This window comes from Neolamprologus multifasciatus, chromosome 13, assembly GCF_963576455.1.
Source record: "Neolamprologus multifasciatus chromosome 13, fNeoMul1.2, whole genome shotgun sequence".
NCBI classification, from domain to species: domain Eukaryota; kingdom Metazoa; phylum Chordata; class Actinopteri; order Cichliformes; family Cichlidae; genus Neolamprologus; species Neolamprologus multifasciatus.
The window spans coordinates 24,461,179-24,487,517 of NC_140451.1; the positions used below are offsets into that span (position 1 = coordinate 24,461,179).

The window sequence follows — 26,339 nt, forward strand, 5'->3', positions numbered from 1 at the left end:
CCATTCCTCCATGCAGATCTTCTCAAGAGCAGTGATGTTTTGGGGCTGTCGCCGAGCAACACGGACTTTCAACTCCCGCCACAGATTTTCTATGGGGTTGAGGTCTGGAGACTGGCTAGGCCACTCCAGGACTTTCAAATGCTTCTTACGGAGCCACTCCTTTGTTGCCCGGGCGGTGTGTTTTGGATCATTGTCATGTTGGAAGACCCAGCCTCGTTTCATCTTCAAAGTTCTCACTGATGGAAGGAGGTTTTGGCTCAAAATCTCACGATACTTGGCCCCATTCATTCTGTCCTTAACACGGATCAGTCGTCCTGTCCCCTTGGCAGAAAAACAGCCCCATAGCATGATGTTTCCACCCCCATGCTTCACAGTAGGTATGGTGTTCTTGGGATGCAACTCAGTATTCTTCTTCCTCCAAACACGACGAGTTGAGTTTATAACCCCCACTTAAAATCCCCATTTTAAGTGGGGGAACTTGCACAATCGGTGGCTGACTAAATACTTTTTTGCCCCACTGTATCTGGGACTCCCCACCATTTGACCTTAGAAATGAAGAAGCTTCTCGGATGAGAGGTGAAACGTCTTCAAGTAACTTAAAGAAGTCCAGACGCTTTTCTTTGCAAGCTCCTTTGACTATTTATTATGTAGATGTACAAATTGCCTGTTCTTTCATTTCCCCTTATAGTAGGCATGTAGTAGGGATTTAAAATACTTTATTGTTAAAGTTATAGTTGAACAGTTATTGTGAGGTGATTGTGAAGTTTGATATTTTAAATTTTAATGGTATTTGTTTTGGTGTAAGTTACAAAAAGAATAGGGGAGCACCTGACTTGGTGCTCCCTTATTCTAGTGTACTTACCTTAAAGTATTTGCAGGTAAATATAATTACATTGTAATTTCAAATAAAAAAGTGGAAATTAAGTTTCATTACAGGGGACTTGGGCCCTTAATGATAGACTTATTATAAGGTGTTACCTAAAAGACTAACAAAAACACCAAAAGAAATAAAAACTAAAATGAAATTTAAAATTTTCAGAGAATAAGACCTCAAGTTATTTCCAGCTAAGAAAACCAAATAATACTAACCTGAATTTTTAAAAAGGGAAAAAATTAAATAAAAATAAAAACTACTTTGAAAACATCACGGTATTGCTCTATTTTAAAAATTGTGCACCAATTTTTCTGCTCTTGTCATACTGTTCTTCTTTATTTAAGCTATTGTCATAGGCTGTGTAATGTCTTGACTACTGTGACCCAATAATCACCAAACTTCTGGGATCGATAAAGTCTGTCTTACATCTTATCTCTGATGATATGTTTGGGTTTGTGATTCAGTTATCTCGCAGATAAACCGCCTAAGCACTTAATTCTCGCGATACTTGGCTTATTAGCCGGCACAGACGCACGGGGTGTTGGGATGAGATGATGATAGAGCTCCACAGGGAAGGAAAACCAGACACAGAACTGACACCGTTAAAATCGAAAACGGGAGAACAAGACGAGACGGTAGGAAGTGCGCGCGCGCGCGTGTGTGTGTGAGAATGTGGGTGGGGGGATGGGGACATAACAGAAATGGGGTTGCCGTTTCCCTGAGTGACGTCACCGGTTTTCCTCACCAGAGTCAAAACAACCGTTGGCTGCGGTAAACGAAAGCTCCGCGGAAATCCGTTTGATGTGTCTGCAAACGATTATTTCTGCATCGGCTCGTAACGTGAACCGACGACGGTTTCTTAGCTTACTTAGCTTGCAGTCCCAGGATAGCTTAGTGTTCCTCACTTAAGAAGCGTGGAAAAAATTAATTAATAACCCGAGCCGTCCTGTCAACAGCAGGTGCAAGGGGGATACCACACACCACCACCTCTACCGCACCTGCGGCTACAGGTAATACTGTTAGCTAGCCACACTGTTGTGACAGTAAACACGGCACGAACAACGCTAAAGCTAGTAATATAATGCCTCGTGATAACATTAGCGAGGTGTGTTTGACCGCTCACAAGAGAAAACTGAGGCGGGGGATAAAAAGTAGTGTTTTTAAACGTTTATCGTGCGTGCAGTTTTCTTCCTGCGTGTGATATGCGTCAGTTGTTTCAAATCACCGTGACGCAGGTATTGCAGTGGTGGTACCTGTGTGTCTTAATCAATCATATTCATCCTACCTGCTGGATACATCACTGCAGTTTGAGGCAGCAGTTTATCGGGATGATTTGCATGTACGCGGTATGCAGAGAAACGGCAGACTAGGCCTGGCTCGATTTGCCTACACAAGTTACGGCAGTTGAGGTATTTTGGAGCCTGATATCTGGATTATAATCGATTTAGGAGCCCAAGCAGAATAAAAATTAGAGGAAACCTGCTTACAAATTTTTATTGATTCTTATTTTCTTTTTAAGAATTGTATCAGAACAAAATATTATCTTCATGTCAAAGAGATCATTGCAAAAATCCCCAAACTGCAATAAGGCTACAGAATCCCCCCCCCCCTCTCTCTCACTCAAAAAAAATAAACAAAAAAATCCTTTGCTACTGGAAAGATGCAATGGGTTTGTTTTTAATGCAAACTCTCAAGAAGCTTAGAGCAAAACAAAACACATATCTGATCAAATGCACAGAGATACTGAGTGACGATAAGGTAACCACCGAGGCATATTCATTACTTTGGTTTTGAACATAATAGCCTCTGTTTAGTATGTGTATTGCAACACTCATCATTAAATATTGACCCACTTTTTAAATATAGTATATATATTTTTAATTGTTTGATTTAATAGTTTCTTTACATAAAGTCTGAAAAATGGTTAGTCCATGAATTCTAATGAAAAGGAAAAATTAATTTATAGAGCACTTTTCTGCTCTTGCTGACCAATTGAAGTGCTTTACACTACAAGCTTTGTTCTATCCACTTAAGCACTTTATCTAACTTACATCCCCACCTACAGCCAATTTGGATCCAGCAATTAACCTAACAAACATATCTTTAGACTTTGGGAGGATGAACATGCGATCTCAGTACAGAAAGACACCATCTGACCAGAGGTTCAAACGAGGGATGTATCAATAATAGTAAAAAATAATAATAATATTTCATTAATGGAAAAATTAAGTCTATACATTTCTATAATAGACAGGATCCAGCATATGTGAACATTGAGGTTATGCAAGCATATAAATAACACACCAATACCATAATCCAGTAATGACATAAAATTTCAAGCAACAAGTCTCGCACATTGCAACCCCCACCCACCCTCAAACCTTTCCATTATAACAAAGCATAGAGCGGGGGCTGGACTGGGTGATACTGAATCCACCTTTAGTTACGATGAAATAGGCCAAGGCTGCTGGGGGCTTCCCATGATGCACTAACATCACTCACTATGTCTTTTTATACCACTCTGCATTTAATCATTAGTTACTATTATCTTTGCATGTCTTTTGTCCTGTCTTCCTCTCATCACCCATAACCAGTTGTGGCAGATGGCTGCCCCTCCCTGAGCCGGCTTCTGCTGGAGGTTTCTTCCTGTTAAAAGGGCATTTTTCTTTCCCAGTGTTGCCAACTGCTTGCTCGCAGGGGGTCATTTGATTGTTTTCTTTGTATTATTGTAGGGTTTTTACCCTACAATTTAAAGTGACTCAAGGTGACTGTTTTTATTATTTGGTGCTATAAAAATAAAATTGAGTTGAATTGAACTGAACAAGTCTTATTGTTGATTCTAAAGTAGAAACCTAGTTTCAGTTTTAAGTTTTCTCACCAGTTGCTGAAGTGAGGAGTAAACGAGAGAGTCATAAGTACATATATAGAGAAAGTTTTAGTGCATCAAATGCATCTGTCCAGCACCTTTTGTTGCTAGGCTACACAAGGCTTCTCAAGTTTTTCTCCTTTGCTGTTATTTGCAGAGCTGATATTTTAAGTCCCATCCCTTCTGATTTCAGTTGGTTAGTGAAAGAAGAGAGAAGTGACCTTGACAAGTTCCTAAACCTGAACTGTTTTGAACAAAGAACGGAACAAAAATCAAAAAGTACTTGTGTACCAAGGCCAGTTTTGGGTCTAGGACTTTTAGCACTGTGAACACTCAGCTTGATAGGATTTGTATAGAAAATAAAGCACAGATCTAGACACAAACATTTAATCTCATGTGTTCACTTTCTAGTTAAATTCACTTTCATTTAATAATAACAAATAAATAACAGTTACATTCCATTCCACATCTCAGGCTTTTCATACAAAGGAAGAACTTACATTTCAGAAACTCTGATAACCATCCTCAGCATGTTTGCTTGATGCAAAAGATTAAGCACTTGTACAACAATTGACTAATCATTTTATTTTTAATTTTATTTTCCGTCTCTTCTAATGAAAGCAGCACTTCATATAGAAGCATCAGTGTAGTGTACCTGTGTTTTGGCAGTGTTCGGCATCGAATGTACCCTCGCATCATTAAATGCTTATGAAGAGAAGAAAATAGACTTGAACCCTAAGTAGCCTGTGAAGGCAGCTTCATTGATTAAAATAGAAGCAAATTTCTCATATCAGATCCGGATTAAACAGACCATCTAAGGGGGGGTGGGGCGGGGACAACAACACCTAAAGCACTTTCTGTGTTAGCAGAGTGTAACACTTGAGGTCCTGCCAAAGGCTGGCTTTCATTTAGGAATTTAGATTGTGGACTTGCTGCTGTGGATGTCAGCCAGAGTTTTCATGAGGCCAGTGTTGCGAGTGAGGAAGGGTGATGAAAGGTGAATTGAGGTGAGGTGTACTGTCCTGACCTGATTTTGATGGGAATGTTCTACCTTTTAGAGCTGATTACATATAGAATTAGCTAAAGAATAGTGATAGCTTGCGATGTCAGCGTATATCTCCTTTTGTAGATGACTTGTTCTGTAGAGCTACACCAGTAATGGTGCATATTTTAGCCTTATATATTTGTATATTGTGTACTGGTGCTTTGCTTGGAGTACAGTAGACTCTCTTCCACTTAGGCTTCAGTTTTCTATCGTAGCACTGCAAAAAAATCTACTTGCAGACATTCTTCCTTATTACTGTTTAAATTTATATCAATTAGTGATATAACTTTTTCTGTCTTAATACCTTAGGTATCTGTTGATATTGAGTACAGATTAACACCAGAGTTAAATTAATAAACTATATTCCTTACTGTGGGTAAGAGACTGGGAATCAGTTCAACATGCTTGACTTACACAGTCTCATTTGATATCATCTTCCAGTCAGCTGAACAGAGAGACCAGTGCTGTTTGGCTAGCTTATATGAATTTTTCTGTTTTTCTGTTTTGGTTATGAGTTATGGATTGGTGAACTTTCTTTCCAACTATACTGAAGTAAACCAGTCCTTATTACACACACTTGAAGAGTAGTATGTATACCTCAACTCACAATTATTTATTTTGGTCTTAGTCTTTACAGTATTTTCACAATCAGAAGAGATAAGTGGTGAAACAACAGCTCGGATGCCAGCTAGTAATTCAGCAATGAACAAATTTGCCTGTGCAGTGACTAGCTGCACAGACCCATGAATTGGGATGTGTGTTGCCAGGTTTTGCTGCCAGATGGTTGAAGTTCTATGTAGTGTGTGGTTGTGTGTATGAAGACTGTGTTTCATAGACAGTCTGGCAACTTGGGCAACATAAGAGGAACACAAAACTTGCTGATTTTTTTTTTTTAGTAGAAAGTTTGCGGGTCATGCCAAATACAGAAGTTTGCCAGGAGAGTCTTGAAATATTAGAGAACCTGGGGAAAAAAACCTGTTTGCAGGTATGCTTGTTAGTATGTTATAAGAAAGATGTTTAGCTTTCTTTCCTTGAACAGTGGTTGGAAAATGCTGGTGTCTGAAATGTGATCTGTTTTGTTTTTTTTAAATAAAATACAACAAAGATTAAATTGTTTGAGGCAGACCTGTGGATTTGGATTTGGGTCTGTTTCTTACCTTTGCAATATTAAGAGACATGAGTGGGGATTTGAGCAGTGTAGATAGCTTAACTTGTGTAAGAACTGGCATTGCTTGTATTAGTGTTCGTCAAGCTGAAAGTGTTCCAGTTCAAAGCTAAAGCAGATGGAGCTTATAAAGTGTTGAAATTATTCCACTTTCATCACAATTTCAGAGTAAATTATGGGGGAATTCATCAAGTATTCTGTAGTTCTCAGTTGTAACAAAGACTGTTAAAAGAGAAGCACAGAGCTCTCAAGCAACCCTCAATGTCCCTGGAAGAAGTATAATTCTGCGGACAAAAAATAATTTAAAGCTTTATTCTGGGGTGGAACTTACTGGTGATTATAGAGATGCAATTTATATGTCCCCGTAAATGAACTGACAATAAACTTAATTCAGATAATGCTTTATATCAATTGCCCAAATATGTGCCGAGAGGTGTTGTAACTATACAACACCTTGTAATTATAGTTCTTCTAGTTACATTGAGTTCAAAATCCCATACTGTGCTCTATGTACTCAATATTCAGTTCAACAAACTTAATAGTGAATCTCAGTTGTTTTTATCCTTTTGGATGCACTTCTAAGCTTGTCTTGGTTAAGTCACTCTTTCAAAAATGCATTTCCATGGTAACACTACTTAAATTATGGATAGACAAATTAAAAATAGAAAAAAAAATTATTTGCTTTAAATCCCAATTTACTCATCCATCAATATCACTACATTGCATTGTGGAGTATACATGCCAATGTAGTGTCTTGTGCTTGCAAACTATAATATTCCCTTCGTATTGAGATTGCTCATATACTGAAAAAATATCTCGTGCTATTTTTTCTTTTTTTTTTTTACTAAGTAGTAAGTTCGTTTATTATTTTGAACGTACATTGTTTTCTATAGGTGTGGCAACTGATGCTCTTGGATACACTATCTCAAAATTATAGTGAGAACATCACTTCTGCAAAACAAAGTAAATAATAAAAACAGGGTTCTGCTGTTATGTAACACATATTCTTTGAATGCTGCCACTCGCTATGTGTCTGCCTCCACTGAGTCTTTTTCTCTTTTCTTAAAGTTTCTTTTCCTTATTTTTATTTTTTTTGTCTTTGTTGTTGCCTCTGAAATGAAAGGGCATGAAATAAATGTTGTCTGGCAGGTGCTTCCCCTGGCATGGTTGGTTCATCATGGCAGTACATGTCACCATAGCAACAGCCACCCTAGTGACAAGGGGTTGCCGCTGTCTGGACATTCCTCTCCTCTCCTCACTTCAACTCTCCTCAACTCAACTCAGTCCAGGCTATGCTCCACAGATTAAGGTTGAAGCTAACCAAAGCTTTATTGAATAACAAGCTTAATCCAGAATTGTATAGTGTCTATAAAAAGAATTTGATCCCCTTGGATGTAATTACTAGGGCTGAAAGTCATTTATTTTTCTCTTCTAAAGTAGTGCCATTATGATAGTCTTTATGCCTCAGTTTCACAAATATGAACTGGATTTCGAGAACGAGGTCTCTTTCTATTGAACAAAAGGACACAAAAGGAACCATCTGAATAAGTAATATTGTGAATTAAATGTTTGATTTTTGTCTTCTGTAACACAAGCACCTATATCTTATGTTGTGAATTTGATTGATTTTAATTTTTAGACATTTCAGAAATAGACATTTAAGAACTAAAAAAAGTGCGATAAATAAAATCCAAACATTAAAACTACAGCAAGAGATGTTCCCATAGGGTTAATATATTTGCCAACAAAACTAATAGGTTAGATGTGCTGGGGGAAAAAAATGACTATTTAACTAGTCTAAAAATAAGAGAGCACACACACTTTATATGCATTTAAGTTGTTTGAAAACAAAAATGTATTTCTTTATAATCAGATAATCAAATCTTATTTCTACGTTTGCTGAAATATGTGGCAATTTGACACTAAAGTGTGGCCGATGTTTACTGTGTTAGCGAAAGCACCCTTCTTTCTTACAGGTTAGCATCCATGCACCTTTGCAGAACATGGTTGAGTGGTCTTTGCCATTTTACTCTGGCACAGCCTCTTACTGATTTAGATCCAAGTAGTGTAGAACCATGATGTGATATTTACAACTTCAGGGCAGGACAGTAGCCGTCGTAGGTGGCTGCCTAAAATCTTAAAACCAACAGTTGGCTGGTGATGTACCTGTATAAAATGTAAATATGCTGACTAGAAACTCCAGTTTAATTCTATAGTTGATTGATTAGTTGATTGATTAGTTGCTCACATACCTAATTACATTGTATTTGGATGGTAAAATATTAAACATCCTCAAATCCAAGGTCATTTTCAGGTATTATCAAAGGTGCAAAAATGTACATTATTGATTGTTTTCAATAATTAAACAAAATAACGGCATAAAACAGGTGCTATAATTTCTTAAATCCAAAGTGTTGAAAAAAAAGTTATCATTTTGATATTTGAGACATATGACATGTTTGAAATGTGAAAGTAGATATCCTCCTGTTGATTAAATGAATCTCTGAGCTTTGATTACCAACAAACCTAAATGTGATGAACTAGTCTGCATTTGTTCATTTGCTCGCTGACTAGTCACGACTCTGCTGCTTCAAAATGTATTAAAAAAAAAGAAAGAAAAGAAAAAGCCCTGTGTCACCTACTAGGGTGTGTGCGCATCTGTGGGTCTATTCCAGCATTCGCTCTGACGCTGCAGACCCCACAAGTGTCTGCAGCATTGCAGACAGTAGCTGATCTGAATACTGATTTCCAGCTAGATAGCATTGACTACTAGCCTAGCTCCCGTGGTGCTGATCTTCATTCAAGCTGAGCAGCGTAGTGTCGTTGCGGGGTTTTGTAATACAGTGTAGTAGGGTGCATCTGAGGTGAACGCAGCAGCTATGCAGAGAGACAAAGAGAGGGGAGGGAGAGCAGGAGTGAGACGACAGAGAGGTGCAGAGATTTGCAGAGAGAAAGGGAGCGTGAGAGCATCCCTAACTGCCGTTGTTGCTATTTATAACCAAGCCCTACTCCACAGTCCTGAGAAGCTCTCTCACCTCCCACATACGTTCAAATCAGCCCACACATACCCACACGCACACACACACACATTGAAAAAAATATTTGATATACAGAAATACATTGAAGGCAGAGCGCTAGATTGGCTTATGTATGGAGCACAACCTGCTAACCAGAACAGACATATCTGTGAATGAATGAGTTCTTTAGCTCTGAGATTTTGGTTTGGCAGTCAGTGTCAGGTTTTTTTTTTGGCTTCATTGACAGTTTTGTAATAATTCATCTTGTTTATCAGAGAGAGTGTTGCGTGGATAAAAAGAGGAACTGGGTGTATGATTGGGTGGAGAGAGAAGGAGAGGAAGCAGCCCTCCCAATAACTAGTTGTTTGTCTTGTCAGAAAAGGACTTATGAGAGGAAGAGGGGACCAGCAAGAGAGGAAGAAAAATAAACCCATCTCTACTTTTTTCTGTATTATTATTTTTCTCTCCTTTCACTTCCTTACAGGCTGAGTCACTGCTGGTGAGGAGGAAGGTCTGGAGAGGGAACGAGAGAGGAGGAGGTGGAGGAGGAGGGGGAGAAGAAGAAGAAGGAGAAGAAGTAGGGAGGGAGCTGAGGAGATAAGCCACAACAGGAAGCAAGTCGACACACGCGTACAATATACATACACACCGCGTGTTTGTGTGTGTGTGTCTAAGAGAGAGGCTGCGCGAACGAGAGGGTGAACGGGAAAGGAAGGGAGGGAGAGTGACGCGGAGGCTGGGAGAGCCGGCCCCCCTCCTCTCCTCTCCTCCTCCTCTCCCTCTCTTTCTCTCCTCCTCTCCTCCCCTCCTCCCTCTCTCTCTCTCAGTGGAGCAGGCGTGCAGCGGCATCAGACTCGGCGTGAAGGAACCATGAGCGATGTCACCATCGTTAGAGAGGGATGGCTCCAGAAACGGGGTAAGTACATCCAGTACCTCTCTTCTTCTCTACACCCCTCCCCTGTGCTTCTGCCTCCTCTCTTCTTCTTTTCCTCTGCCTCTTGTCTAGACTGAGGGCCTGGCTGTGCCTGTCCACATGTGCTGGTGGGAGGATGTGAGTGTTGCGATTGTGTGTGTGTCTGTGTATGAGTGATAACATGGATGTCTGATTATGTAGTATGAGACTGTACATGAGTGTGTGTGTCTTTGTATATTATAAGCTTGCCTGGCTGTGTTTGCTAAGCCACTATATGCCCCTCTCAAGTTGTGACTGAAAGGACTGTGCATAGGTATGTGCTTAAATTTGTATGCACAAGTGTATATATGTGTGCACTTAACAACATCTACTGGGCTGGTGTGTAGTGTTCTTTTTCTGTTTTTTGTTTTTTGTTTTAATGCCAGTGTCTCTGCTTGTCTGAAATCCAGTTAGTTCTGTCTCTCTGCGGTGTTATTGAAAACAGAAGTTTTAAGTTCATAGAGTGGTGTCATTGGGAGTCATATGATGTGGGGTTGAGGGGATAGTTGGGGTGGAGTCAGGGTGTGTGTGTGTGTGTGTGTGTGCGTGTGTGTGTGGTGGGGGGGTTCACTGACAGCACATCCTGTTTACAGCTAAATGAATGAGAAATGGGAAAATTTTGCAATAGCTGAAGAACATGTGGCAAAAAATAGTACTTCCCTGTCCTCAAACATTCACAGCTTATGCTCACTCAGTGGTAGTCACAACACAAAAGAAGGCATTTGTAGCAAGGCCAGACTGGACAGAATTGGCCAAGAAAGTGCTATAGAGTAGCTCTGTGATGAATGCATCACTGACTGGTAGACACTTCAGGACTTTTTTTTTTGTTTTTCTCCTAAGCCACAATTTCATGGGGTCGTGTGTCTGCTTGAGGGATAAGACTAAGTGTATGTGAATGTCTTTTAGAAGGAGTGCTTCAGGGGTAGAACAAGGGGATTTCCAGTCTTTTAGGCCAATGAGCAGCATCCTCTTGACTGTGATGCTGTTTTAGGAATGTGTAACAGAAACTCTTGAACAGGAAGTGACATGGGTACATAACAGACAGCAGGTTTCTGGGTATTGTAGGCTCAGCCTACAGCACAGCAGGAGTATATGCTGCTCCTACTACATGGACTGGATTATCGCTCTCTCACTGTGTCAGACACTCAAAAACAATCTGTATTAGTAAAAAAGAGGGGCAAATTGTTGTCAGTATACGCCAACATGCCAGTATGATTCTCAGACAGTCGTCTGTGCATATTAAGAGGAACACATCGCCCCCAGTCACGACGCAGCAATACTAGTGCTTGCAGTGAGAGGGAGAGAGAGATAGAGGTTAGGGAGGGAAGAAGGGGTGTTTGTTTGTGTCAGGAATATGAATGTTTGTCTGCATCATATGCTAAATCTTTCTCTGCGTTTGTGTGTGGAGCGAAGCAAGGTCAGGGTGCTGACTCACTGTCCAGGTCGTGATACAGCAGACACTGCAGTCTTAGTCATTAAACAGCTTTATGCTGAAATAAAATGGCAAGATAGGCCAACACAGGAAGTTAAACTTCCACATACACAAAGCTTTGTGCTAATATGATCGCATTCAGTTGTGCTCTCACTGTCTGGAAGAGCCTGTACTTTCTAACTCTTCTAACGTCTTTTTGTTTTGAACTGAGTGACAGTAGACACACAGACTAAAACACTGAACCTCTGGAGTTTTAGAATCTCTCTGTATAAAGGAATGAGGCTCTTAAGTGCCTTTAAAAACCTCTAGTTAAAAAAATTGTAAAAACAGTTTTCCTGTTTTTGTTCTAGTCAGTATGAGAGCAATACCTAAATAACTGCTGGGTTTGTGTATAGTTTCTGCTTAGATGAGTACTGATGTGTTTGTCTTCCTGTTACTAATTCAGTCTTGTTTGTGTATTCCATAATTCAGGTTGTATTTTTGGTAATCTTGTAATTGATCATTTTAGTTTAATTTTATTCTCTCAGTTCAGGTCTACAGCAGCTGTTAAGTATGTGGTTCCAATATGGTAAAATCTTGCTATCAAAAACAACTTGATGTTAATTAGTTGGAAAAACTCTGCTTGCGTACAGAATTTTTTTTTTCTTTTAATAGGTTTTAGCAGGTTGGTTGAATATTTTGGTTGTTGTTTTATTTGGTCTGATTGCTGATAGCTTGGTTCAGATATAAAAGAGCTTTATAAAGACTGTTGTTTGTACGTTTGCTGATGATATAACTGTTCTAAAGTTGTAGATATGTATGTCCATTGGATAAATAAAACGGACAGTTTTGTCTTCTTTTAATTTAACCAGATTAGCTAAAAGATAACTATGATAAGAAATGTCTGATTTTTATTTATTGTTTTATGCTACTCTTTCCTCTGATTATAAATTAGAAAGGATTGATTAAGAGAAAGCATTTACCCTTCAAAGTATCAGTGACGGTCATGACTTCTTGCTCATGGACTTCGAAGGGACTATGTGTACCTGTGAGTTTATTTGACAAGTTGGTGTCTGTATACACTTATTTCTGTAGCTTATATCTGCACCAACCTCAGTCAACCTTTTTAACCTGTACTGTAACTATATCGGAGCTTCAGGATGCATCCTTACCTTCCGTATTGCCTTTCTACTTCAAACAATGAGACCAATTTGAAATACAAAGTGTTTCATAAACACTGAGTAAAAGATCCATAAGACATGAAAGAAATGCACAAGAGATCGCATAAAATAAAGCGTAATGAAATGTAAATGTAATAAAAGCATAAAGTTACGCAAAGTTAAGATGAATTATCTTTGTAATCTTGCAATCCAGAGATAAGCATCTCTGGATTTACCTCTACAAAAACAGAGTGCACCATGTCCTTAGATGACCGAGCCTTTGAATGCTTACTCGCTCACTACCACAATGATGATTTCCTTCCTCCTTTCATTGAATCAGAGTGGGGAGTGCATTTGGCTGCATTATGTCTTTATCAATGGAAGTAAAAAAACAGTGGATAAATCCTGTAAGCTGCCACACAATGCATCATAAAAGGAACAGATGGAGAAGTAAACCAAAATCATTATGGAATTAAAACAACTATAATTTTTAAAAAATATCTAAATAAATTATTAATTTCTGAAAATAGGTGCAAGTGTAACCTTGGAAGGACACTGTATTGTGTTGATTATCTGTGGGTAACAATCAACATTCAAAGGCCTAACAGAGCTGTTTTAGTTTAGCTTTAATATCTAAATCTTGAAGTATACCCCTGTTCTTTTCTGCCAAAGCTGGGACTTTACTTTCTGACAACCTATATGAGGCCACAGAGGTCACACAGTAGTTGTGGATAATGTTACCTCCATCAGCATCAGCCCACACAGCAGTCAGCACAACAGATGGCTAGGAGGGAGGAGAAACACTAAAGGAGAGAGGACAGGGTGAAAAGCATTGTCTTTTCTTTGACACTTTGTCCCATGTGAAGTGCTCTTCTGTAAAGCTAATAATCTCAAAACGATATCAAAGTAGAGTTAGGCTTCTTGCAGACTTGTTTGATCATTATTTATCTCCCAAGAGATAAAGGAGAGATACAGGTTTTTTTCAAACAACTTAGATTTATTTTTACATGAAACTTAAAGAATATAGACACATTTAGAAAAAATGTTTAAAGAAAATGCTATGAAAACTAACTGTTGAAGTCAGAAGGGACACACAATATACTGCAAATATATGCTGCAGTTTTTGCTAATAAAACAATATGTTTCCTTCTTTAAATTTCAAACTTCATTTAAAAGTATAAATCTTGTATTTCTGCTAGGAATTAAAAATATAAAAAGGGCATCAGGCTAGTTCAGTTCAAATACCTCTTTGCATATCACTTCTATTCCCATAAGCTGTAAGAAACTAGAAGTAATACTACAAATACACATCCATGTATTCTCAAATGCAGTCATCTTAATAATATATGAATCATCACCACAGGAAGGAACACTTCTCTTTGTTCTTCCTCTCTGAGCTCAATAATTTTGTAGTGGAAATTATTGATTTCTTTGACTGCGTAATGGAGGGAAAAATCAAGAGGTCAAACGAGGCTACAGGCTCGGACATATGGTCTCGATTGTGTATTGGTTATGATATTATATTATAAAAGGAATTAAATTACATTGCAGCATCCTACACATTCACAAAAATGTTTGTTCTTCATAACTTCATTTGTATCTTTAGCTCTGCTCATGCTGCTCATGTTGCCTGTATCTTTCCATCGTTTGTTTGGAAATGACAGAACCCAGGAAGTAGCTGCATTAGATATTCAATGTGTCTCTTTATGAAAATCCATTTATCTGTCCCTAGTGAAGTGGCCTTCCTCAAAGCTACTGATCTCTAAACTATGTCAAAGTGGAGTGTGTCTTGTTACAGACGTGCTACAAAGTGGTCAGGATCAATAATTCTTTGTTGATAGAATCAAGAGGATGTTGTACATACTCGTGCAGTTTCACATTAAGGTTTTTCACGCAACCTGTCTGCATCTCGCCACTCTTTTATGAGACACTGAGCTGCAATAAGGAACAGCACACCTGTCCTTTCTGCACTCTTTCCTCTTGTACAGTCTCTTAAAATTAATCCCTCTGGGAACTGTACGTGCTATACTGTATACATTGGGCCGCTGTGGGGTTCATTGGGTGCAGTGCAGTGAGGCAGCCATCTTGGCTCAGTGAGTTCAGTGAGTTCAGTGATGCTGGAGGGAGGCTGGCTGGATCAGGTGGCAGTGCCAGATCTCTGATATCAATCACCAGCCGCTGCTGCCTCCGCTACTGTCTGCTGTGTCGCCTTTCTCTCTTCTCTTCTCTTCTCTTCTCTTCTCTTCTCTTCTCTTCTCTTCTCTTCTCTTCTCTTCTCTTCTCTTCTCTTCTCTTCTCTCTCATTTCCATGTACCACTATTCATCCCCTCTTTTTCTCAAACTTATTCTACAGGCCAATAGTAGACACACAGACAGTGAAGGCTTTGTTATGAATGGCATCCTCTTGCACATCCGGAGGAAGTGTACGCTCCAGTGTGGCTTTACAAACTGTCTCCATTGTCCTGAGAATGACTCACTCTACACTGCAGAGAATGGCAGACAGCCAGGCAGTCAGACAGACTGACAGCACAGTGCAGACAGACTAGTCTGCAGAGCCTACAGACGAACAGCAGAGAGACCGTTTGTGACAGGTAGAGCCAATATGGAACAGAGGAAGCCAACTTGGGAACTAAAAAGTCCTGCAGCTAGCACTTGTGGACACAAAATGTAGATGGATAACACACACAGATAACTTTGTGTTTAGCTGGAATATATGTTTTTTGGTTTTTGGATTATGTCTGTGTTAGCGTTACACTGCCTCAGCATAACCACGGATAAATTTTGCGAGTTGTGAGCTCAATGGCTTGAAGCAATATAACTGTCAGCTCAGTAAGATCGGCTGAAGCATCCCTATAAAAGCCATGCACAAGGACACTCCTGGAGTAATGGATGAGTGTGTGAATGAATTAATGTAGAGTTAGGCAGTCTTGGATAAATGAATGAGTGAATCAATGAATGGAGTGCTGATCACTGCAGATGAACAGCTTGGACAGAGGAAGCGAGCGGGGAGTAAAGGAGGAGAGGTTGAATAATGGGATTAGTTTGCAGCTCAGGATCATCAAAATGCTGACCTCAAACATTTGATCACACTGTGGGTGGATGCACATATATTCACACATGTACACTTCACAAGGTTATTGTTAGTTATTATTTATCACTACCCCAAAAATCATTGTCAGAATCCAAATTTTGCTTAATGCACTTTTCTTACATTATCACTCCTTTTACTTGATTAGTAATAAGTGTGATCAGAAGCACCCTCAGCTAAACATATTGTCTGTCATCTGCTGCTAATAATTAAATGAATTATGCAGTTTGTTATCAATGTTAGAATTTAATACATATATAAATTAATAATTCATTCATATAAAGGTGCTACTGTGTATATATAAGAATGTGACTCAAGCTTGTTAGACATTTTCATGGTCACGCAACACAAATCCAACAACTAACAGATGTTATATGATGGATATCTTTAACAACATGGTTTATGCCACTTGCACCAGTAAGGCTATTGTTGAATATTGTTGCCAATGCTTGATTCGTTTTTCAAATTTAGCCCAGACAATGGTTTTTTTTTATAAAGGGAAAAACCTTTATGAATCCTAGATTTCCTACACGCCTCAGGTTCCTCCACAAGTATTTTCCCTTGTTCCAAAGGGAGCCGGTAGATGTGTCTTTAGTTTAATAAGATCTGTTGACAGCAGCTGCACTGTCCTCACTTGACAAAGCAGTTTGAGTTTAAGTGGAAACCAGAATCTATGTTTAAATGTGCTAACACAGATTAGACTAATAGGGTAGTGTGTGGTTTAACATCTTGAGGTTATTGAGAGCTGGTGGGAGCAGGCTTTGGGTTGATTAGAGAAGGCAGGTTACAGTGGGGGTTGGTTTGGCTGATTTGGGCCAACAGATTAGTTCCTAGTCGCTAGCAGCTAATGTAAGTGTTACAGTAGCTGGCAGAAGTATTACCCCAGAGTGAGACTGTTTTGGCTTTTTATGTGCCCTTTTTTTTTTCTTTTCCAGTTTTGACAAAATTTTAATCCATTGCTTGATATGATATTAAAACTTCTTTCTGGTTTCAAATACTAGAGAAAAATAATAGAGTCTACTGTACTTAATAAAATGCTGTAATGAGACCTTGTACAGCTCCATTTCAAACTAGTTTTTCTCTCCAGTATCGAGTACTACAGATAATCAGATATACTGTCTGTTTGTGCCTTTTTAAATAATAGAACAGCACAGTCTGATCGTATGTCTTAGAACAGCCTTTCACACTGACAACAGGACGACACTAGCCAGGCTGTTGCTTACCACAGCTGACAAAATGATTACTGCTCCAGTAACAGTGTGTGTATTATTTAGTATGTCCATGCTGAAAATTTCCCTAGAAACTGTTTTTGGTGCCCAGTTTTTTCTCTGTGATGATTTTATTCTTGTATGATTTTTTTTCACATGCTGAAGTTTCAAATAAGATAAGGATGAATTAAGAAATGCTTTATCCCCTGTTTGGGGAAAAAATGGATGTTGCAGTTGATTTGGGTGCAGCAAGAATAAATCAGGTGTATAACATGACAAAGGTGTTTTCAGCAGAACCAAAATGGTCGACAGTGGTGTACATCTGTTTGCTCAAAGCAACTGGACAGCATCCTTGATGCATTTCTCTTCAATTTGTAGCACAGAGCTCTTTATTGCCTCATTTTTAAGTCCGAGCATGAGCTCCACAGAGCATCGTCTGTTACAGAAGCCAGGAAGGAGGTTTTTGTGGTTATCGGAGCCCCTTTTTAAAATTTTTATTCAGCATTTCTGAATCTGACTGATGGCTATTGGGTTGGTTTAGGAGTAAGTTACGCCTGGATGGAGTGTGCAGGAATCAGCACGTTGGATATGTAGTCGCTTGCTTAAATTCACTCTTCTCACACAGTCTAGGATCACAGTTTGTGCAGTACTAGTGAGCTGGCAGGGCAGAGTTTTTATTGTCTGATCCAACTTTGTGGATTTGGGTTCTCGCATACACCTCTGTGGGGTAAGATCTAAAATCCTCAGAGGGTTGTAGTGCATGTGTGAAGACCTCTGCTTGTATGTGAAGCCAAGACATACCACTACATCTGAGGTTGTCTTTAAGCTCATGTAGAAGAATGATTGATTACTGCACGAAGCACTTTTTTTAAAACTGTCTTTAGTAGGTTTGATTTGAGTTTGCTCCTGTTATGCCTGACTTAATAGTTGAGCTGCATGTTGATGTTACAGTGATCATGGTTAAAGGGTCAGTCAGTCTATTTATAACGTCCCACCTGTAATCTGTCCCTGACGGGATTAACAAAGCCACTAGCTTCAGCCTGCTGTGCCACACAGACACGCTGAAAATGTGACACATGAATAAATACATGCATTAATAAAGGTATAAAGGTGTACAGTGCATGCAGACCAGAGAAAATGCATAAAATGTGACCATGTTTTTTTTTACTGCACGTGTACATGTTTGTTTGCATGCATTTTTCTTATTGGTATACACATGTTTCACAGAATCTTGGTTATTTGGCCTGACTAAAAACAGAAGAAGACGACACCAAACAGTGACAACATTTTTTCATCCTCCCTCAGACTCCTCCATCTATGGTTGCCAATCTCCAGTCATTAATTAGCTGTCCATGATAAAATTCCCCATTCCCAATCTGACACTAGTGTAGAGCAGTGGACAGCAGTGGTAATCATGTCAGCAAGGCTTGGCTCAATGTTCTGAGGGGGCTAAATGGCCCCCATATGGTCCACTGGCTGGGACCCGCTCTTCACCATGCTCTCATTAAACTACTGCTTAATATACCAAGGTAAAGAAACACACACACATACACACAGACTAATGCATACTCTCAGCTGTAAGAAACAAATCAAGGCATTTGACAAGGGATTGGACACAAAGGGACAGGAGGACAAGGAGGTGGTGTTTGTTTCTGTGTTTGTGTGTACATGTGGTGTGTGTGTCTGTGTTTTGAGAGACTGACGCTGTACAATTGTTGACTTGCCATCTGTCATCAAGCAAAGAATTCTGTCTTTGTGTGTGTGTGTGTGTGTGTGTGTGTGTGTGTGTGTGTTTGCATAGACAGGAAAGATGAGACAGAAAGGAAAGAAAGAAACAGTGAGTGAGGTGCAGATGTCTCACAGCATAGCGGCTGGAACATGAGGTTCAACAGCAGACTGCTGTATGAGAGGAGGTGGAGGGGGAGAACTGAGAAGAAAAGATGACGAACATCTGCCATATTCAGATATTGCTCCGTGGTTTGAGTGTTTCCACAAAATATTTTGAGCTGGAATAGGCCTGGGACATTGCCTGCTCTTTAAGTAGTTTGCAGGACTAGACTGGCAAGTTCACAAATATTCTTAAGTATTTAACCAATAATGCGATTTTTATCTCCCTTCACCAACTTTTTGTTTCACTGGGCATATGTCTTTGTTGGTGAAATACTCTGTGGAGAAACAGATGAGCCATTTGACACGGAGAGCAAACAGTTGAACAAGTTGGTGCAACTATAAACCTCAAGAAATATTTTAAAGTCAGATAAATCATACTGCTTGTTAGCTGGTGTTCTTTGTCTGTATATTGGAGTTTTTCTATACTTCAGTCATCTATCATTTCCTCTTTACTGTTAGGGGAGTGACATATATAATGATTTGTTGCCTTCACTTTTTGATTGATCACTTGTTTGGAAGCTTTTTCTTTTGCAATTACAGTAGTTAGCTGTTACTGACTGGGAACTTTTCCCCATTTCCCCATTGTAGTGAATGAATTTTAACATAACTGCGTGTGAAAACTTTGGTTTGATTTTAGTCTGGCATATGTATTTTTTAATCTTGTTTGTAATTTTCAGGAAGTGCAAGTAGCAGATTTAATACTTAATATGAATACTTTGAGTTAAATGAAAATTAAAGGATTAATTTTCATTAGTAATTGGCTAAAACTGATTACAGCATAGATGACACACATATAGCCATCTTTGTTTCTTTTTAACTGTGTGAGAGGCCTAAGTGCCTGATGCTGGCCAGCTGAGGTGGACAAGTTGTCAAAAACAGCCTCTTAGACAGAAAGGTGTTACAAAATGACAAGCACCAGCTCCCAGGGACAGAGAGAAAAGTGTTTGCTGTAGTTAAAGTGATATACTGTCTGCCACCTCAAAGTGTGACAGACAGGCAAGCGGTAACTAATTGCAATCACACTGTGATTTGTTTGTCCAAAGTCTGTAATACTTCCTGAATTTACACTGCCAAATTTTAAATAAACAATCCATCCATCTAGGCATCCATTCATTAATCACCCAGGTTGAGTCATGGGGGCAGCAGTCTAAGGAGAGATGCCCAGACCTCCCGAGGATGGGAATGCAGAGGTGAAGTAATTTCTTCAGCATCCTTGGCCTGCCTAGGGGTCTACATCTGGTTGGAAATGCCCAAACCATGTCCAACCAAAAATAGACACCTAGTTTATGCTTGCCATTGTCATGCGCAGAACATGAGCCCCTACCAATGGAAGCTCATTCTGGTATCTGAGGTCTTGTGCTTTTGGTCTCTAACAGAATTATAGACAGCTTTACTTTGCTTTCACCCTTACCTGTGAAAGCACAAGTCTCTTGTTGTGGGCACAACTGGGGCGCCACTGTTTCCACAAGACCCTGAAAATATTTTTTAAGGCTTACGCTCAAGTCTTTTATTGAACTGAGTTGTGGTGTCTTTATGAGACATCGGGAAGTTTTAGTTGCAGGTGAACCAAAACAAATATGATTTTCGTTCAGACGACGAGGAGTGAGTAATTGTGAGGGAATTGAATAAGTGTTACATTTTAAAAGCTTTATGAACTGCAGTTTGTCACATCCCTCTATATCCATTATCCTTGAATTCAGATGAAAACAACTATATTACTTATGTACTTCATCACATAAAAAATTAAATAAAGTCTCTTTTCTCTGGTTATTTGTTGGCATCACAATTTCTGAGTTGCAAGAACAAAGTTTAGTGAGAAAATAATAAAAAGTGCGTGAATGAGCTGCTCTAAATATGCCCACAGTGAATTCACCGTAATAGACAGATGGGCACACACTGAGGCAGGTGGAGAGACAGACAGGTAAACAGGCAGGACGGAGAGGAGAGCAGAGAGCAGCAGTTAGTGAGGTGGAGAGCACTTACTGTCGGCCCTTCAGTGCAGCACATGAATGGACCCTTTGAATGAGGCGCGGCTGGGCTGGTGTGTGTTGGGGGGAGTACGGGTGCAGAGGAGGCGGTGCTCTTGACAATACTTGGGGTATAGTACTTATTTGTTTACTCTTGCCTGTGGGGCTGAACTATTGTGCTCTAGTGTGTATGCGTGCATGAGTGTGTATTTGTGGTTGCAGAGTAGAGTGTGTATGTGTGGTGGTGTGTATAAAGTTTACAGGCATTCAAGGAGACAAATGGCACAGTGCTTCTCTGTTGATCTAGAAGAGTATAGGGGCTTCACAAATGATCAGGGAGGGGGGTCTTATGTTGGCCACACAAACACTCACATGCACACATAATGCCAGCTGCCGCCCTTAGCCCCAGCCCAGTATTTCTGAATTAATAATACAGGGCCAGCCACTCTGAAATAATGGTGATTTACACACACACATCCATGCACAAAGCTTTGCACCTGTTCACCACTGCTTAACTGGACAGGGTTGGGCTTCACCACCACACGCACACACACACACACACATCCACACCCCCCTTGAGTCTGTTGTGGGCAATAGTTAGACAGCTGTGTCTATCTCCTGACCCTCCCCTTCTATTTCTGATGGCAAGCTATTCTCACTGAATGATTGGTCCAGTTGTGTTACTCTGTTCCCCTGATTGGATAGTTTTATATCCAATGAGGCAAAGAAACAGGATAATAATTTGAATATGAATGTCAGATTTAAAGGGGGACCCTCAAAGCTATGCACTTCTAAGTGTTAATGCACAGTATGAATATAGCAAATACTGAATGGGGGGAATGCAACCCGTTGTAAAATTGTGAGCCCATACTGGTATTGTTTTTGTTTACTATTATCGTATTTTATGTTCAGCACTTTGGTCAGTGCTAGCTGTTTTTAAAATGCTCTGTAAGTAAAGTTGACTTGGCTTGTTTTTGTTCCTCCTTTTGCTCCAGACTAACAAGTAAAATATTTGTAACTTAGCTTTCTAAAACCTTAAACCGCATTTGAACATTTAACCCAGATAAACAGAGAAATGTCAAGAAGGGACATTAGTGTATTGCAGCAGAACCAGACTAGTCATCAGGAAACAACTGATAACTTTGGTGTTGTTATGATGATTTTCATTTGTAAACAGCGCCTCTCAGGCATGAACTAACTGAAAGTAATAGTTGAGGGAAGTAAATTGCCGTTTTGGAAACAATTTAAAAATATATTTAGACCTGCTAAAGATTTAAATTATATTTCTATTAAAAGCAAATGAGAAATATCTATACAGCATTTAATTACTGCATTAAATGTATGCCAGTCATACAAAAATAAAGAAATCCAGGGTGCTAACACACAATGCCTCAAGGAGAGAAAAAGAGGAGCAATATACCGGCAATCAGTACAATATGATTAGCCTGCTTATTGGCTGTGTGTGTGCCTTTGCTAATCTCATTGGATCCACCTCTTTCTGAACACAGGCAGCATGTCATTCCTAATGTTATCGGGTGTTTGAACGCAAAGGATTTTTTTTCTGGTTAGCTCAGATTGTATTTTTACCTTCTTGATGTGCGAGAAGACATACAAACACATCAGTCTTCGTGTTTTCAGTGACATGCTGCCTGGGTAGTTGTGCGTGTGGGGGTGGATGGTTATATATAAAAATGTATTTTTGGGGGGGGGGGGGGGGGCAGACCATCTGACTGAGCTGTTTTGAATATTGTTGACAGAATTTACAGATTTAAACCTGGATTGTCTGGTTAATGATTCTATCAGCATCAATATTTGCATATCTTACATATCTAAATCTTGACAAACAAACGACGAATTTAAAAAAATGTAACAATTTTTAGGGAAAGTCTGCAAAAAATAGTATAATATTTTTCTGATAAATAAAAAATGGTCATCTTATGTATTGATTTCCTGCTTTTGGCTGATGTTGGCCTATTGCAGATATATTAGTATTAACTTGTTTGTTTTTGTTTTGTACCTTCAAACTATGACACTTTTCTGACTTACAGGCCCTCAAAGTAAATTGGTGTATTTGGATAGAAATTTCAAACTTAACTTACCTTTGAGTCACGTAAAGTTTTAAGGACGGAAAAATGCATTTAAATTACTTTTTTTAGTTTTTTCTGTTATCAACTTTAAATATCATTATCACGTGTTGCAGTAATTGGCATACATCAATTTAATGCCTCGAGAATATCTCAAGAGCAGGGGTTAAAGTGGGCTTGGACTGCCTGGATCAGTATTTTGGCACCTTCAGTTAATAAGCAATTAAATCTGATGGGTAGGTTAATGTAAATTGCTGTCAAATGAGTTAATTTTTTTATGTACTCCAGTCCCTAAAGGTCAGCACCAGTCAGGTTCAAGTAGAGATGTATTTTATTTGTAGCTGAAACTGTAAAAAGAAGCCTCTGTAATGTGTAAGGAGAAGAATTTGTTCTGAACCAGGCTTCATTTACTGGACAGGAGGTCATTCTGGGCCCAGGTGTGTCTCATGCCCCTAATAATACTTCTTCACAGGACTGATGTCTGAAAACAGAAGAGCATAGAACATAAAGCTGGGGAAATGGGGAATCGCAAAACACTTTGAATGACACTATTAAGTCAGAAAACTCTTCACACTTTCTAAAGTTCATTAGCTTCTGTGGGCATTTTTGTGTGTGTTACATATCTGTTCTCTGTCTTTTACAAAGAAAAGATTTGCTGTAGGGGTGGGTGACAGACCCTACACAATGCGGTCACATAATAAAACTGAAATTCAAAAATATTTTCTGCTTGGGATGTTTTAGCCTGGGTGCTGCTTAAAGCACTCCTTTTTTATCATATGAGTTGGCACCATATACGCACAATATTTAACCACATCAGTAATTTCCATCCACTGTTTGCTGTTCCCGTTTTCCTGTTATATGGAGTCTAACTAGCATGTGCTCTAGCCATTGAATATTTGTTTACTTTTGGGCCATACATCACTTTCTGCTTATCTCCTTGCGTGCCTTCCTAGCCTGGTTGAATTGTATGATGTGTGCATTTTGTTTTGGTTTTGTGGTAAAACAAATTTGTTGTTTCCACCTTTACCACTATCGTTGGAGGGCGACATGCGGCTCTTGCTGTCGGACATGTCTGGACTGGTCTCATTGTTTCGTGCATTAGGGAATGTAAATGTTGTTGCTATAGCAATGATATCATGATATGACACTTTTTTTCTTATGACGTTAAAATGTATATCATTTTGAAGCTGATTGAACTGGAGAAATGGTCAAACTGACATCAATTGACATACAAACACGGAACTGCCATCTTATATATATACTGTTCAAACACACACACTAGCGCACACACACTCACAACTGCGCTCTTAGGGGGATTAGAATGAGCAGCATCTTGGCTGAACCATGTTTGTCAGTCACTTTCCAGCACAGCAGCAGTGGCCACCATGCTTCAGGGAGCCACCACCATCTACTGGACTGTAGTGGTACTGCAGGAGAGGATATCATAAAAAGAGAAGAATTTTCTTTTTTTAAGCAGAAGAAATAAGTCGAGGAAAAAAAAAAATAAAAGGTTCAATTCTGTAGTAATGTTTACCCAAAAGAGATGTTGTATTCCTTGTATTGCAATTGAATGTGTATGCTGCCAGTGTGTATGTGTGTGTGCATGAGTCCATGAGTGTACCTCCTTCTGTACCAGCTGGGGGAGCAGAGGGGCACCAGGGCATGCTGCATGCATGTGTGACTGTGTGTCTAAGTGCACCCAGCACAGCTTACCAGGAGGCTCTGGCTGTGTGCAGCTGGCTGGGTAAAATCTCCTTGGCCCCCAAGGGATGGACATACTCCCATGGGTTTACACTCAATCTGGTCACCCTGTGGCTGCCCTGCCCTGTCCCAGCTTTCTGTCACTGTCATAGCTTCAACCACACACACACTGAGCCTTGTCTCACTCTCAGTCAGTATCTTGCTCAGTGTTTTCCCCTCACTCTTCACCATGACATCCTCTTCATCATTACACTGTTGTGGCTCCGTGTAGTAACGCCCCATGGACAGCGCTATAAGCTTCTACAATTACTCTAGCACTAAATGTTTAAACACAGCACAAGCAGGAAAAATGCCATCTCAGTTTTACAGGGAGCACGTAGCATAAGTTTTATGCTCTCACTGTATTTAAAGCAGTCATGCACACGCTGGTAATGTGGTAATGAGACTAATGCACACTAAGTAGATTGGCTTTGAAGAGTCTGGACTCGCCTTAAGAAGTCTGAGCAGACTGGAGTTAGAATTGCTGGGGTTGAGGTCACGCATAGAGATATTTCCTAATAAATGCTCACATGGCTGATGGAGTAGACTCTCCAGATAATGCTAAAATTTTGCGCTCTTTTGAACCAGTGAGAATGACAGTAAATGTCCTCTGCAGCTGCATATACTGGACAAACTCTCAGAAAGATATAGTCATATTGAAGCATCTTTCAGCACAGTTCTCCCAGTTCCCCGTATTCTCCGTGCTCTCTGTGCAGTCACTACACTGTTACCTTCCCTAAACATCAGAAACCAGTTAGGTGTCCCTCTTTGTCCTCCACACGATCTCTTAATGCCTTTTGTACCTGCTTTAGATTTGCACATTAAAACTTCTTCACGCAATGTCTTGTGATGTATGTTGACTTTTGTCAATAAAGAGGTCAGCTAAAAGCCCACCTACCAGTTTGACTGTGTTCTGCTTTTGTTTCACAATGGTTCATTAAACCCCTAAAACAGTAATTCGTGCCCATCTACTGTAGCTCAACTGCATAATATTTTGGTTTTCAATGCTTTTTAAACATGAGATAATTTTTTGCTTTAATGCACGTCCTTTCACATCCATGTTTAGTAAATCTGATTAATAAAATGACCAAAAATAGCCAAGACAGTTGAAAAGCAGTTACCATATAACCAATGTTATTAAACACTAAATCAAATTCTAAAAACAAATTTGTGGGGAAAAAAAAAGATTTACTAAAAGAAATAATAGATAAAACTAAACTAAAATAAAAATGCAGAGATTTAAATTTTTAGCCTTTGCTGTTATGGTCACATTTTGTCAGCAGATTGTCCTGATGCAGATGTTGAGTAACTGGAATGTCACAATAATAAATAAAAAGACTAATAAAAGCTCAACTAAATCTGCTCTGGAAACTAACAGAAACTAACTAGGATTGAAAGCAAACATTCAAGGCATAAAATACATGAAAAAAATGAATTCAAAGAAATACAAAACAGCAGTAAATCTGATTGCAAGCAAACCCTGTTATATGGAAGTGAGTGTGTGTGGTGTTATGTGGCCAGACGTTTTTCTTTCTGCTGGTGAGCTGCTGTGTATGTGCTGGAACGTGGCAGAAATTTCCCTCCACCCTCATCCCCGCCTCTCCCTACCTCTATATACCACCACCCACCACCTCTCCAGCTCCCAGAGTGCCAGTCACACAGCCCCGTCTCTGCACCATCTGCATATCAGCTCTAGCCTCGGCCAAAGCATTAAATTAAATCCCTGTTTGGGTTGATTAACAAATGGCTGGTGAGCTCACATAGTTATGGACTTATTTATTTAATTGTCATCAAAGCTTTTCCTGATTTTCGTCTGTCGTGTTCTCAGCTAAAATGTGGTTAAATCAGGAGAGCAGAGGTATACCGATGTCC

At 39.5% G+C, this 26,339-nt stretch overlaps 1 protein-coding gene across 3 annotated transcripts in view; it reads left to right on the forward strand.

Annotated features, from left to right (window-relative positions):
- The first annotated feature begins 1,379 nt into the window (after window positions 1-1,379).
- akt3a (AKT serine/threonine kinase 3a) overlaps window positions 1,380-26,339 on the forward strand; it is a 61,204-nt gene continuing 36,244 nt past the window's right edge. Inside the window, exons 1-2 of one of the 3 annotated variants that reach the window (XM_085183712.1) lie at window positions 1,380-1,509; window positions 9,452-9,883. In XM_085183712.1, coding sequence (XP_085039838.1) covers window positions 9,838-9,883 — 46 coding nt within the window. In that variant the 5' untranslated portion in view covers window positions 1,380-1,509; window positions 9,452-9,837. Of the gene's footprint in view, window positions 1,510-1,546; window positions 1,885-9,451; window positions 9,884-26,339 lie in introns of those variants that run through there. The other 2 variants (XM_085183714.1, XM_085183713.1) reach the window with 2 other exon arrangements.